The sequence below is a fragment of the Zingiber officinale genome, chromosome 2B (assembly GCF_018446385.1).
Source record: "Zingiber officinale cultivar Zhangliang chromosome 2B, Zo_v1.1, whole genome shotgun sequence".
NCBI lineage: Eukaryota > Viridiplantae > Streptophyta > Magnoliopsida > Zingiberales > Zingiberaceae > Zingiber > Zingiber officinale.
Window position 1 is genome coordinate 99,897,898 of NC_055989.1, and position 14,103 is coordinate 99,912,000.

Below are 14,103 nucleotides of genomic sequence, written 5' to 3' on the forward strand. Positions count from 1 at the left end.
TTTTATCATTTGCAAAATTATAACATTCTTAAAAGAGTGTTTACCATTCAAATAGTCAGTTCAATTTTCTTTTAGTAAATCAATTGCGTTTCATTGGATTTATCAAATTATAATAAAATTTATATTTAACTTCAATTTGGTAAACTGTATATTTAATTTAAAATAATAATTTATTTAATTTTCATAATACCTTTTTGTTTATAGGTTATATTTCTTTAATCAACCTATTATCCATACGATTTGAATTTTATTTCAGTTGATGAATAACATAGAGACTTTAAAAAATACATTTTGGAACCGACAAAAGGTTTGTGTATAAAAGGGTGGTCGAAGCTCTATACGCTGAGTCCGGACTGGTTCTGCTTGATCTCTTTCCGCTTCGCGGCGATGTGAAGGAAACTTTGTCCTTCTTGCCGGTCATCCTTCACCGCAAAGAGAAGTAAGTTACTGGACTCCTCGCGCTTCCTCGCCATTGCCTCCTCTTCGTCATCCTCTTTTTTCTTTGTTTATTAGTTCTTTTTCCCTTGATATCGGCAAGATGTTTAATCCCTAGGCCGATTCGTGTCAATCACAGTGTAAGCTTTGAATCTCTTATGGTTGTTCTTTACATCGGATTTATTTCCTTTCGCGTGAACTTTGAAATGCCTGGGGAAACCAAGGACAACCTTCTATTCGATCATAGCAACCATCTTTGCGAAATTCCTAGTTAGATTGGCGCACTGTCCATGCGACTTTCTTTTGTTAAGCTCCAACTTTATTGGATTGCTAGTGTGTGTCAAACCTCATTCGATATTGGGTTGTTTCAGGTAATTTACGAAGTGATTTAAAATTCTTCCCGTTGTTTTTTCTTCGTTGAATCATTCTGATTCTGACGTAGGGTAACCGATAGTGGGCGATAGATAACTTGTATATTCTGAGTTACACGTATCTATGTACTTTTTTTTTTTTAAAACAAAATTTATTGGATAATAATTCTTGTATGATGTCAGACTCCGTGGAATTCTCACAAGTTTCAGCAATAAATATAACATGGGGTCGTTCAGAGACTCTTACTCATTGGTTCCTGTTTCAGAATTGCCAGCCCCCTTCCGAGCCATATTTAGTTTCAGGTTAATTCTAAAAGTATTAGTTTCGAACAATTCTTGATTTCTTTTGTAAACTATGAAATGGGATTAAATTTTAGACTCTAAGACAGCACAAGCCTTTATCATTATCTCTCCTGTTGTATTTTTTTTTTTATTTCTTTTGAATTTTTTTTCACTCCTAGCATGGTATATATCTTTCTTTTTCTTGACAATAAGTTCATTTTTTTATGGTCATGCAAATTACTTCATTATTTTTCTGCTGATTTTAAAATAAATGTTGTTATTAGTGTCAGTCATCAAAGTCGCATACAATTGAATTATTGTCATGGTACCTGTGGATGTTACACGAATAATCTACTCATACAGTGAAGCAGGATAACAAGTTCATACTTCTTTCTTTGTTTGCCTTTTTTATTAGATCTAATATGTTTGTAAAGTACAGGTACTTCAATTCTTTACAAAGTGAATGCTTTTTTGGCTGCTTCTTTTCGGATATGAACATGGTAATCTCAGCACCAACTGGAAGTGGAAAAACAGTGCTGTTCCAGCTCTGTATTCTCCGACTTATGTCAAAATTTCTTTCAGAAGGAAGATTTTCTCCTATAAAAGGAACACTTAAGACAGTAAGTTTCTGTTAATTTTTGTCTAATATTCTTATGCATTATCCTACAAAAGATGGATGAATGTTTGTTAATCTAAACTTCAATATTGCCAACTCGGGTTGTTAGTGTTTGCCTAACCTCTTAACATTGTTGTTACTCATGAACTAATTAAGATTTGTTTTTTCTTTTAATTAATATTAGATTTGCAGTTACAAGTGCTTCATAGATTTGGAGAGATTTACTTAAAACTTACTGATTTATCAAGTGATTCTGGGGAGAATGTGAAGATGTAATGTTCCAACAATATGTCAACATTGTTACATGCATAGTCACTAGATATTTTTTGCTTAGGCTGCCTAGTGCAGAGCCATATAGAGTTGAATATGATGATCAATAACTCATTAGAGGTTATAGGTAGGCTGATCCAGCCGTACAGGAAGAATTTTAAATGGTGAGAATCACTAATGTAAAAAATTCTCACAACTTTATTCATGAACCAATACACCCTTTTATGATTACAATGGAGATTAATAAATAAGGAAAGAATAAATAATTAAAAAAAGAAAACTATTCTGCCAAAAAATAAATTATTCTTAATCAAATCAATCCAATTGATTATATCCTATTTTCACCCATGATTTGATTGGCTCTTCACAAGGAAAGATAAAATATCTGATTATTTCCTACCATCCCCCTCAAGCTTGGCTATAAATATTGATGAGACCAAGCTTGCCTTTAAGAAACTTATGAGCTTGTTTAGATAATCCTTTTGTAAGAAGATCAACTAGTTAGTGAGATGCTGGAATATACTCAATATTTATAATGCCTTAATCCACCTTTTCTCTAATGAAATGACGATCAACCTCTACATGTTTCATCCGGTCGTGATGAACCGGGTTGTGAGATATATTGATAGATGACTTATCACAATGGAGCAGCATAGTATCTTTAAACTAAATTTTCAGGTCTTCCATCACTCTTTTGATCTAGATGAGTTCACAAATTTCATGAGCCATAGCTCTGTATTCCGCTTCAGCACTACTTGCGACTGTAAGCATTTCGAGCCGCAAAAAACCGCTTTTTCGCGTTGCGGAAACCCCGAAAAACTTGCCACCGGATCTGTGCGAAATTAATAAAATAAACTTGTACATGTTTTCTACTCGAGATCTACATTAGATCTAAATAATAAAGAAGTTACCCTTGAAGCAATGCCCTTCGCGTATCCCGCTCGTCCAAAGTTCTTGCCGGATCTCGAAGAGTGTCAAATGAACACTCCTCTACAAGTATCCACACGGACAAAAGAGTGGAGAAAAACCTTTAGAGTGTGCTAGCACTCTTGAAGGTTTCGGCCAAGAAGGAGGAGAGGGAGAGCAAGAGGAATTCAAGAGAGGAAGAAATTCAATTCTATAATCAAAATGAATGACAATCACTCATTCCCTACATATGGCCGGCCACATTGAATGCATTTAATGCATTCCATGCCAAATGAATCTTATTCCATTCATATGGCCGGCCACATTGAATGCATTTAATGCATTCCATGTCAAATGAATCTTATTCCATTCATATGGCCGGCCACATTGGGAATACTAATTATGTGGCCTTGATGATGTGGAACATCATCATTGGCTAGCCCATGCCAAGTCACAAATGACATGGCATGTAGTCAAGTCAAACTTGACTCTTCATCTTTCCTCTCAACTCAAGTCAAACTTGAATCTCTTATCTCCCTTGGTTGATCAAATCTAACCATTTAATTCAAATCAATTTAATATAATGAATCTCTATTCATTGATTAAATTGATTCAATGAAACGTAATCTAAATTAGATCCATTGAACACATGAATCAAATCGAGTCCAACTCAATTAGTTTAATTTGGATTACTCTTAATCCAATTTGGTTCATCACATGAACCTAATCCTCTTTGTTCATCATATGAACCTAATCTCCATCTAATTACCCTTTGTGTGTGACCCTTTAGGTTCTTGTAACGTTGGCAATGCTCCTAAACCCATTTAGAAGCATAAGTAATGAGCGGTATCTAGCAACACATTATTACTACCCAAGTTACAAGAATGTTGAGATCCAACATCACCTTGTGACTACTAATTGTGACTTTTCACAATATGTGACATTGTCCTTCTATCCTTGACATCTAGATTGATTAACTTGAGGCATAGACCGTGTCATCCTCTAATCAATCTAAATCTTGAACTCCAAGTAGACTCACTATAATCAAATGAGCTCAATATCTCATATTGACTCATTTGGGCATGACCATGCACTTAGTGGTCTCACTCTATCAAGAATAATGATGTCACTCCCGTCATATAGGAGGGATAGATCCCATCTACATCACTCACATCCCTCCGCATAATTTGTTACATACCCAGTAATCGCCTTTATAGTCCACCCAGTTACAGGTGACGTTTGACGAAGCCAAAGTATGCAACTCCTTATGTAGGGAACCATGGTGATTTCAAGTCTAATGTCATACTAATAGCCACATGAGAAAGTATATGACACTCATATAACGATCCATGATACTTTCTCATGGCAGGTCATTCAGTATACATTCTCCAATGCATACCCATGTGTCAACTTGATATCTCTATATCCATGACTTGTGAGATCAAGTTATCGAGTTGACCTACATGCTAGTCTCGTCGCATTAACATTGTCCTTGAATGTTAATACTTGACTAGGAATGATTAAGAGTAGTGTTCCCTATATCATCTCACTATCGATTCAACCAATCGATTGATATAGGTAAGAACCTTCTACTCAAGGACGCTATTATACTTAGTTATTTGACACCAATACAAGCAAGTATAATAGCCATAAACAAATGCCTTTATATACATAAGAATATGATACAATGAGTCCATACAACAATCATCAAATGATTGACTCTAGGGCTCTAACTAATAGCGACCACATATTGTTTTTTGCTACGTCACGTCACTAAATTCCCCCATTCTATCGTGCAACACCTAAGTTTATTTTCTATCATCAATTGATTCTACCCAATCCACATCAGTATATGCATACACTCTTCTATCCTTAGTTTTTGCAAAGAACAAGCCCTTCCCAGAAGTTTGTTTTAGGTATCCCAAGATTTTGTATACAACATTCAGAGGACGTTGACATGGTGAGTGCATATATTGACTTACTAGGCTAACTATAAAGGTAATATCTGGGCATGTATGTGAGAGATGGATGAGTTTTCCAACAAGACACCGATAACTGTCTTTGTCAATTGAGTTTCCTTTACACATTTTTCTCTTATTCCCAGTTCAATTGGCGTGTTGCTCGGCTTACATCCCAAAATGTTAGTTTCCTTCAATAGATCTAAACTGTATTTCTTTTGAAAGACTGAAATACCCTTTTTGTTTCGAGCAATCTCCATTCCTAGAAATATCTCAGTGTTCCAAGATCTGACTTCAAATTCTTGTGCCATCATTTTCTTGATTTCTTCCAATTCTTTTTTGTCATTTCCCGTGAAGATGATATCATTAACATACACTATAAGAATGGTGATCTTCCCTTTATCAGAGTGTTTCACAAATAGTGTATATGTACTTGCACTTGAATATATCGAAAGTTCTTGATCACCTCGGAGAATCGGTCGAGCCAAGCACAAGGTGACTGTTTTAACCCATAGATAAATTTGTTGAGCTTGCATGCAGTTTTACTACCCAAATTTTCTTCAAATCTTGGAGGTTGATTCATATAAACCTCCTCTTCAAGCTCTCCATTGAGAAAGATATTTTTTATATCAAGTTGAAGGGGAGCCTTGACGCAACGGTAAATTTGTTGTTTTGTGACCAAAAGGTCACGGATTCGAATCTTGGAAACAACTTCTTGCAAAAATCAGGGTAAAGGTTGCATATACTGGATCCTTCCCCGGGACCCCGCATGACGGGAGCTTTGTGCACCGGACTGCCCTTTTTATATAATGGCCAATCTAGAAAATACACTAGGAAAGTCTCTAACCACTTCCACTTCTTCAATTGACCGGCTAGCCGTATCGGAACTGAAATGATGCCGGCTAGAAATCCCTAGCAGCCTCTACGCAAAAGCTCCCTGACACAAATACAAGAGATCATGTGCGACATCCATCTATTCCAGGCTGCCTCAAAGATAAACGATTCCTCGTTGGGTGGTTGGATAGATACTAACCTATGTCGAAATCAATTGAAGCTCCATATAGGGTTAACCAATCTATGTCCAAAATAATGTCAAAACTCCGGCATTGGCAACACAATGAGGTCTGCTCGTACAATGTTCTTCTGCAATCGGAGCTCCACATTCTTCACTAAATCGGTAGATAACATTACTTCCCCCTAGGGCACCGTAACTCAATCCCAATTCCGTACTCTCGGATAAGATTCCTAATCGCTTCACAAGGGATTCAGATATAAACGAGCGTGTAGCTCTAGAATCTAGCAAGGCATAAGTGGCTACGCCCGTTATAAATATCCTACCAATGATATCAATACCATTATATTCCGCACAAAAGTTTCTAACCTACTTCATCAAATCCTTGAAAATCCCCCTTCAAATTGTGGGCCTAATTGGGACAAACAAATTAATAAAATGTAATCCTAAGAAATCATAAGTTTCAAATCTTACTCCCTAAACATTCTAAGTTTTGAAATATACAACCTAACTACCCATCAATTCAAGTTTACCTCAACGATAGTCCTTGCATTTGAACGGTATAGAATGCTGAATTTAACTGAAATACATGTGATAAGCGTAGTGTCTATCTCTGTCTACCCAGTATGCATCGCAAAAGCTCGACTAGTCACGGGTTGCCTCAGCTTCGGGCACTCAGTAGCTTTGTGCTCGTCTTTCCCACATTTGAAGCACTTACCTGATCCCCACAAACACTTGCCAAAGTGATGACGGTTGCACTCCTTCCATAAGGGTTTGTCACTTGATTTCGGGGCATCTGACTTTGGAGGTTGTTGTTTCTACCGTCCTTGAGGCTTTTGCGGTCTTGCAAATAACTTCTTGTTCTGCTGCTGTTGTTGTCGGAGATGCTGCCTCTTTCTCTGCATCTCAAAATTGATATTCTTCAGGGCTCGCTCTGCCCGAAAGGCCCTGGTAATAGCAGCAGAGTACTTCATCGGGTTCGCCATCAGAACTTCGTGGTGAATAATCGTCCAAGAAGTGTCTTAGCTTTTCCTCCGCATCATTGGCAATTAGAGGCACAAAGTGACATCCCTTGTCAAACTTTTGGACATACTTCGCAACAGATAAGTCTCCCTCTGTAATGCTGCAACCTTATGGCTTCCTCTGTGACACCGTGAGGTTGCAGTTGCCTTTGTGATCTTGTGAGGATGTCGTGAGGCCATGGCTTCCTCAACGACCTATTGGAGCACCTTGTCATTGTCGATTCATGTGCAATATAGAAAATTCGGCCCGCACGACACGATATTTTATACTTTGCCTTTGCTTGGTATCAAAAGGTCTAGGTAAGATTTCTATTGTGTCACTTGAATAAGATAAGTTCTTTTGTAAAGAGAGACTATGAAACAAAATTATGTTTTTAAATTTTACAATTTTTTGTTTTAAAAAATCTTGTATAGTTTTCATCATCCTTTCACTAGTCTTAGCAAAACTAATAAAGGTTCCTTGTTAACCAAGATCCTTAGAACTACTGATACATGTCCTGTTTTGAGGAGGAGACTAAGGATATTGTTGGGTTTTGATCTTACATCTTAGTTTTTAATAAAGTTTTGATCTCTTCTTGAGTTTTTTTTCCTCTTGTATTGCTGCATTAATAGCCCTTTTGATGCAAATTGTATGATTTAACTTTAAAGAAAATTTTAAGTGTGGTTATTGGAAAACTAAGAGAAGTTTTGTGCTTGATAACTTTGTGCCAAAACATATTTCAACGGTAATATATTACTAATTAACGAAGTGCTAGAACTATGTTATATTTTCCTTATTGTGGCTACATATATTCCTAAGATTTTTCTGGAAATTTTGCAAGTTAAAAGATAGTAAATTTCCATCATAGATGGGTTGTGACTTATTTAATTATATGGTATGTGAAGATTTATATAGCCCCATCAAAGGCACTGGTTCAAGAAAAACTCCGTGATTGGAACATGAAGTTCGGGCCACTGGCTATTAATTGCTTGGAGATGACCAGTGATAGTGAATATTATAAATCAAAAAGCATCCAAGATGCAGATATTATTCTAACTACTCCTGAGGTCGGGAAGAGTTGAACATGTTTAATAATGTTTCTGGTTGCATTATTCATAGCTTTTGTAATCTGAATATTAGTTTCACAGAAGTTTGATGCTGTTACCCGTCATGGCATAAGGAATGGCGACTTGAGTTTTTTTGGTGATATTTCACTTGTACTGATTGATGAAGTTCACTTGCTTAATGATCCCCGTGGAGCTTCATTAGAGGCAATTGTTAGCAGAATAAAGATGCTTTCCCACACTTCTCAGATGGGCTCTAGTCCTCTAGCAAATGTTCGTTTCCTTGCAGTTTCTGCTACAATTCCAAATATTCAAGATATTGGTGGGTTAACATGAACATACTGTCATCAAATTTCTTACATTTATAAGGAAATGAACACAACAACAACATATAACTGTTGTCTTCCTGGCTGTGTTATTTTCAGCTGAATGGCTCCTGGTTCCATCAGAAGGAATTAAAAGGTATTGTATGAGTTTTGAAAAAAAAAGAGTCTGTCATGATATATGTATTAAATTATCCATTTATATGCATTACAGTTTTGGAGAAGAAATGAGACCAGTGAAATTAGTGACCAAAGTTTTTGGTATGGACAATTTCCATTTTAACTAGCTGAGATTGGTCAGATCTATTACTTCCTTTTTCCTTCTTAATGATGCCTTTATTTTTGTTAATAAGAGTTCATAAAACATAAATTATTTGCTGCATGAATGCAAATTTGCTTTCCGGTTGATGTATATAATCTAGAATAACAATAAGTCATATATAAAACATTAGAGAAGATCTGATTAAATCAGAAATTTCATTTAATTTTGTTGGGGTCATTCATGTGTCAAATGAGGTATAATCGTGCTTATGGATTAGGTATTGTTCTATATTCAATGTGTACTAATTTTGATTTCTAACCCACTTGTTATCTTTTCTCACATCTTGTTTCCTTTTCCTTCTTTCTGTATGTTTCCTCTGCTTGCTTCTAGAAAAGCACTTTGTTATCTTAGATATTTTTTTTTAATCTAATAGGGTATTAGTGAAGGGGAGATTTGACGCAACGGTAAAGTTGCTGCTTTGTGACCAAAAGGTTACAGGTTTGAATCCGGGAAACGACTTCTTGTAAAAAGCATAGTAAGACTGCATAATGGATCCTTCCCGGGACCCCGCATAGCGGGAGCTTCGTGCACCGGGCTGTCCTTTTTTAATCTAATAGGGTAATAATGAAGAATGAGAAAATAAAGGAGCTATGGAAGGCTATTTTTATCAAATTTTTTATGAACTTTTCGGTGACCAACTTACTTAGGAAATTTAAGTAGTTTAATTTTCATTAGAGAATTCAAAGTTCAAAAGTAGAATAGGCATTACATTGGATGGAAAATGGAAAAGCGATTGGACGAATGATATTCCAATAGAGATACGGAAGTACTTAGGGAAGTAGGGTATTGAATGCCTTACGAAGTTATTCATTCCGATATTAAAAATGAAGAAAATACTTGATCATTGGAGGGTAAATATTCTAGTCTCCTTTATAAAAACAAATGAGGCATATAAAATTGTGTGAATTATAGAGGCATTAAGCTAATGAGCCATATCATGAAATTATAAGAAAGAGTAATAGAAAAAAAATTATGGAAGGTGATCAAGGTAATTGAAAATCAATTTGGATTTATGTTTGAAATACATCTTCTTACACAATTGTTTGAAAAATATTAGGAAAAAAAAATCTCACACATACTATTTATTGATTTAGAAAAAACTTAGAATAAAATCAGAGGAAAATTACATTGAGAATTCTAGAAAATATGGTGTTAGCAAAATGTATATTGAAACAATTAAGAATATATATGAGGATGTATTGATAACAATGAAAGTAAATTAATTAAAACTTAAGGATCAATTCTAAGTCCATATCTTTTTACTAACTCACTTGAGACATTCAAGATATGTTACCATTATGCATGTTGTTTGTTCTAAACAACATCCAAACCTTTATACCACTAAATGGGGTCGGTTTTATGGATCATGTTAACTCAATCCCTTATTATATCTTCATCTATATTTAAATGAATTTTATGGTTGCTAACCAAAACTTCTTTGGTTTCCCTCTTTTTCAATTAATATGCATATTTGTTATGGTTTCACATCACCTAATTGGAGCATTTATTAGTTGCTGAAGTACATGTCTATACCATCTTAAATACATCTCGGAGTTTTCCTTCAATAGGTACAACTCTTACTTCTCTTACTTTCTATCTGATGTATTCTTTTTTTAGGTTGTCCATCCTATATATGCACACATTTTACCTTAACATCTTCATCTTTGAAACTCTCAACTTTTGCTTATATGCTTGATTCATATCCAACATTAAGCTCCATATATAGCACGTCTAATTATCGTTTTGTAAAACTTCCTCTAAGTTTTAGTGGTATCTTACGATCATAAAGAATACTTAACAACCTCCTTTATTTTAATCATCTGGCTTGTATCCTATGTAAAACAAATTTATTTACCCTCTATCTCCTTACAAAAACGATCTTATATACTTAAAACTCTCAGTTATGTGTAAGTCGGTATCTCCTATCTTAAAAATTGCCTTACTATATTTACTATTATTTAACCTTAAATTTCATATTTTTTGATTTTTCTCTATTAAGCCTAAAACTTATTATTTTTAGCATTTCTTGCCAAGATTGACGCATAATATCATCTAAACAACATGCAGTATGATAATATGTTGTGGATGTATCAGTAAATTTATCATGACTAGTGTAAAGGATATGTGCTTAGAGCAGATACTTGATATACCATATTTTTATAGGAAACATTTTCGTATTCTTAATTGTTTGAATATACGTTATGCTAACATTTTTGTTTTATAGAATTCTCTACATAATTTTTCTATGGACTTCTTCATAAGCTTTCTCCTTTATTCTTATGAAAGCTTCTAAAGTTGGACTGTTGGAGAAATATTTTTACAAAAAACAATTATATGATAAAAGATAAGCAAAGAGAAAAGTTTTGCAACAAAATAGGAAACTTGAAGGTAAAAGATCTTAAGCTTAAAAATGCAAATAAAAATAAGGACAATAATTAAATACAAATTTCTAGTGTCCAAGCAAGAGAGTAACAACTTTTTGTTAGAGAATTGTTATTTTAGGCTCCTCTTTATCTCCTTTTATAGTCCTCCAACCAACTATGAATAAATTGTAGCAACTGTATTGGTTAATGACTTAATGTTAGTTGACTCCTTTAAGCCGTTAGTTGGTTGGAACTTGGATCTTAGCTTCAATCCACTTCAACACTTATTAGGCGATTGCTCTCCATAAGAATGCAAGCTTGATTCCCAAGCAATTATAGATTCAATCGACTCAATATCCTCACAAGTCGACTCAAATTGTTCACAGTCGACTTTTCACATAAATAGTATGATATTTAAATTTAAAGAATTAAATCAGTCAACTAAGCAATCGACTAAAATTGCTTTACTCTTAATTAAAAAAAACATTTTGTTTTTATAAAACAGAGCTTTAGTCTTTTGTCGAGTCAATTAAACTGGTTCAACTTTTCTAAGATCCAGTTGATTTAAGTCAGAATAAAATCTTTATGTTCATGAGAAATGTCTCTTGTTAATTATTATTTACTTGACTCAACCTCAACCCTAAGCCCTTCTGTGTAAGTAAACTAACTTGAGTTGACTTCATAGTTGATTCAAGTAGTCAATCAACAGTATGTGACCTTTAGTTGATTGAGTCATTGAGTATGACCCTCAAATACCAGGCTTAAGTTTCTGGTTATCTTAATTGACTCAACATTATATAAGTTGACTCTTGGATAGATTTAATTTTTTGAATAAATAATTAATTTAGTCAACTAACTTGGCATTTGACTGTCTAGTTGACTTCGTCACAAACATAAACTTTTTGTTTGCTTGGAATACAGTCGTAGTCAGTTGACTCATCTTTGAACATAACTTTTTTCTTTGTAATAATTCTTGCCCAACTAAACTAGTGGTTGAACTGCAATCTAGTCGACTCAACCCAAAACAAAACCCTTTTGTTTGCGAGTTCTTTTTGCCTTTTGTTGACTTCCTAGACCAACCGTAGCAGTTGACCAAATGTGATCATCATGTTGGATTGTGTGGGTGTTACGATTGATGTTGTAGATGGGTGAATACCACTTCTGCGATGTTAGTGTTCTAAAACAAAATATGCAGCGAAAATATCAAGAATACAAAACAAAATGGCAACCAAAGTTCGTAGCGACCGAACATGGTTTTGTAGACCGCAAGCTCCTACTCCATTAATTATGTCCGCCAAGTGATCACTCCTGCGAAAATCTATTTCTTTTCCTTCTCAACAACACTAAATCTGGAGAAACCTCTTATAATTAACAAATATACAACAACAAACAACAACACAACAACAATCAAAGCCTTTTCCCACTAGGTGGAGTCTTATAATCAACAAATATAGGACATAAAAAAAAAGAAATAAAGCTTTTATAATAGAGCTCAACAAGAAATCAAGTATAGTGTAAGTATTGTTTGCACTGAGTAGATGATTCTTCTCATAGCCTCTTAAGCTTATATAGCCTTTTCCTCGAATTTGACTGTTTTGCTGATATGGTGATTGTTGGTCAATTGTTTGTTAACCATTTGTCTGGTGATTCACAGTATCTTATGCGAATCGTGCTATTAAAACTTTCATCTTCAGCTGTGTTTGGATCAATCGCTGTAGCATTAGTCAATTGGTTGTAACATCAATCAACTATAGGTGTTGAGTCAACTACTCCAGTCGATTAGAAATTTTATTCTTGACTAAACGAACTTCAGTTGGGTGGGCCAGTTGACTGGCAAGCAAACCTTCTGTTAGTTTCTTAATGGTTTGAATCACTAGTTAACTTGAACCTACTCATCAGTGGATTGATTCATTCCACAATATCCCAAACAGACCCAACTCAGGGTATTGAACTATCCCATATTACTAGTCAATTAGTCCCTAATTGCCAGTTAGTCAATTGGGCAAATCATAAACGCTAAAACACTTAGGTTGTTAACATTCTCGGCTAATAGTCACACACAACCATCAATCTGTTAGTTAAACCATAAAACCCTGAAACACTTAAAACACACTTAGGGTGTGATTTTCTCAAGTGATTCCAATAGAAGTCCAATCCCTGTAGATTTGATCACATCTACAATCAAGTTCGCCTAAGTTGCCATCTACCCTTGTCCCTTAGATATAGGTCACTCCACTTATATCTCTCATGAAATCTCGTTTGTCAAATGGATCAAGCCTGGCTCCTCGTCATTCATCCTTCATGCCTTTACCTAGTTCGCCGTCTTAGCTTGCCATGCTTTCATGCTTCTCGTCCCACAGGCCCTCGAATACTTTTGCCTTCTTAGTTGAATTCATATTTTAATATTTTCTCAAAAGATAATGCATATTAAATTTTTATAAAGTATTTTAAAAAATAACTAATTTTCAAAATTAAATTTTAAATTATAAATCATTTGAAAGGCTCTGTTAAAAGGAAAACAAAATCTCGTGTTTTGGATACCACGAGTTAGTCTTTTTATAGGAAAGAAGATATACAACATAATTATAGAAATACCCCTATATATTTACATATTCTAACATTCCTCTTCAAGCTGGAGAATATAGATTATATGCACCAAGCTTGTTACATATGTAGTCAATTCGGGACCTCTCAGTGACTTAGTGAATATATTTGTTAGCTGATCATATGAGTTGACAAAACTAGTAGATATTTCTCCAGATATGACTCTCTCTGACAAGTGACAGTCAACTTCAATATGTTTTGTCCTCTAATGGAAACTGGATTTGAGGCAATATACATGGCGGCCTGGTTGTCACATATGAGTGACATTTGTGTAACCTCTCCAAACCTTAGTTCTTGAAGCAACTGTTTTAGCCATATAAGTTCTTGGCTGGTTATAGCCATAGCTCGATATTCTGTCTCTGCACTAGATCTTGCCACAACATTCTGCTTTTTGCTTTTCCAAGAAACAAGGTTACCTCCGACAAATATACAATACCTAGAGGTAAATCTTCTATAAGAGGGAGATCCTGCCCAATCTGCATCAGAATATCCCACAACTCGAGTATGCCCTTTGTTTTCATATAGAAGACCCTTTCCTGTGCACCCTTGATATATTGAATAATACGAGTCACAAC

At 34.9% G+C, this 14,103-nt stretch overlaps 1 protein-coding gene across 4 annotated transcripts in view; it reads left to right on the top strand.

Moving 5' to 3' along the window:
* The first annotated feature begins 307 nt into the window (after positions 1 to 307).
* LOC122046501 (ATP-dependent DNA helicase MER3 homolog) overlaps positions 308 to 14,103 on the top strand; it is a 77,581-nt gene continuing 63,785 nt past the window's right edge. For 3 of the 4 annotated variants that reach the window (XM_042607222.1, XM_042607223.1, XM_042607225.1), the window contains exons 1-7: positions 308 to 439; positions 990 to 1,109; positions 1,528 to 1,708; positions 7,758 to 7,919; positions 8,001 to 8,238; positions 8,342 to 8,378; positions 8,454 to 8,500. In XM_042607222.1, the coding sequence (XP_042463156.1) occupies positions 1,030 to 1,109; positions 1,528 to 1,708; positions 7,758 to 7,919; positions 8,001 to 8,238; positions 8,342 to 8,378; positions 8,454 to 8,500 (745 nt within the window). In that variant the 5' untranslated portion in view covers positions 308 to 439; positions 990 to 1,029. The remainder of the gene's footprint in view (positions 440 to 989; positions 1,110 to 1,527; positions 1,709 to 7,757; positions 7,920 to 8,000; positions 8,239 to 8,341; positions 8,379 to 8,453; positions 8,501 to 14,103) is intronic. The other variant, XM_042607226.1, reaches the window with a different exon arrangement.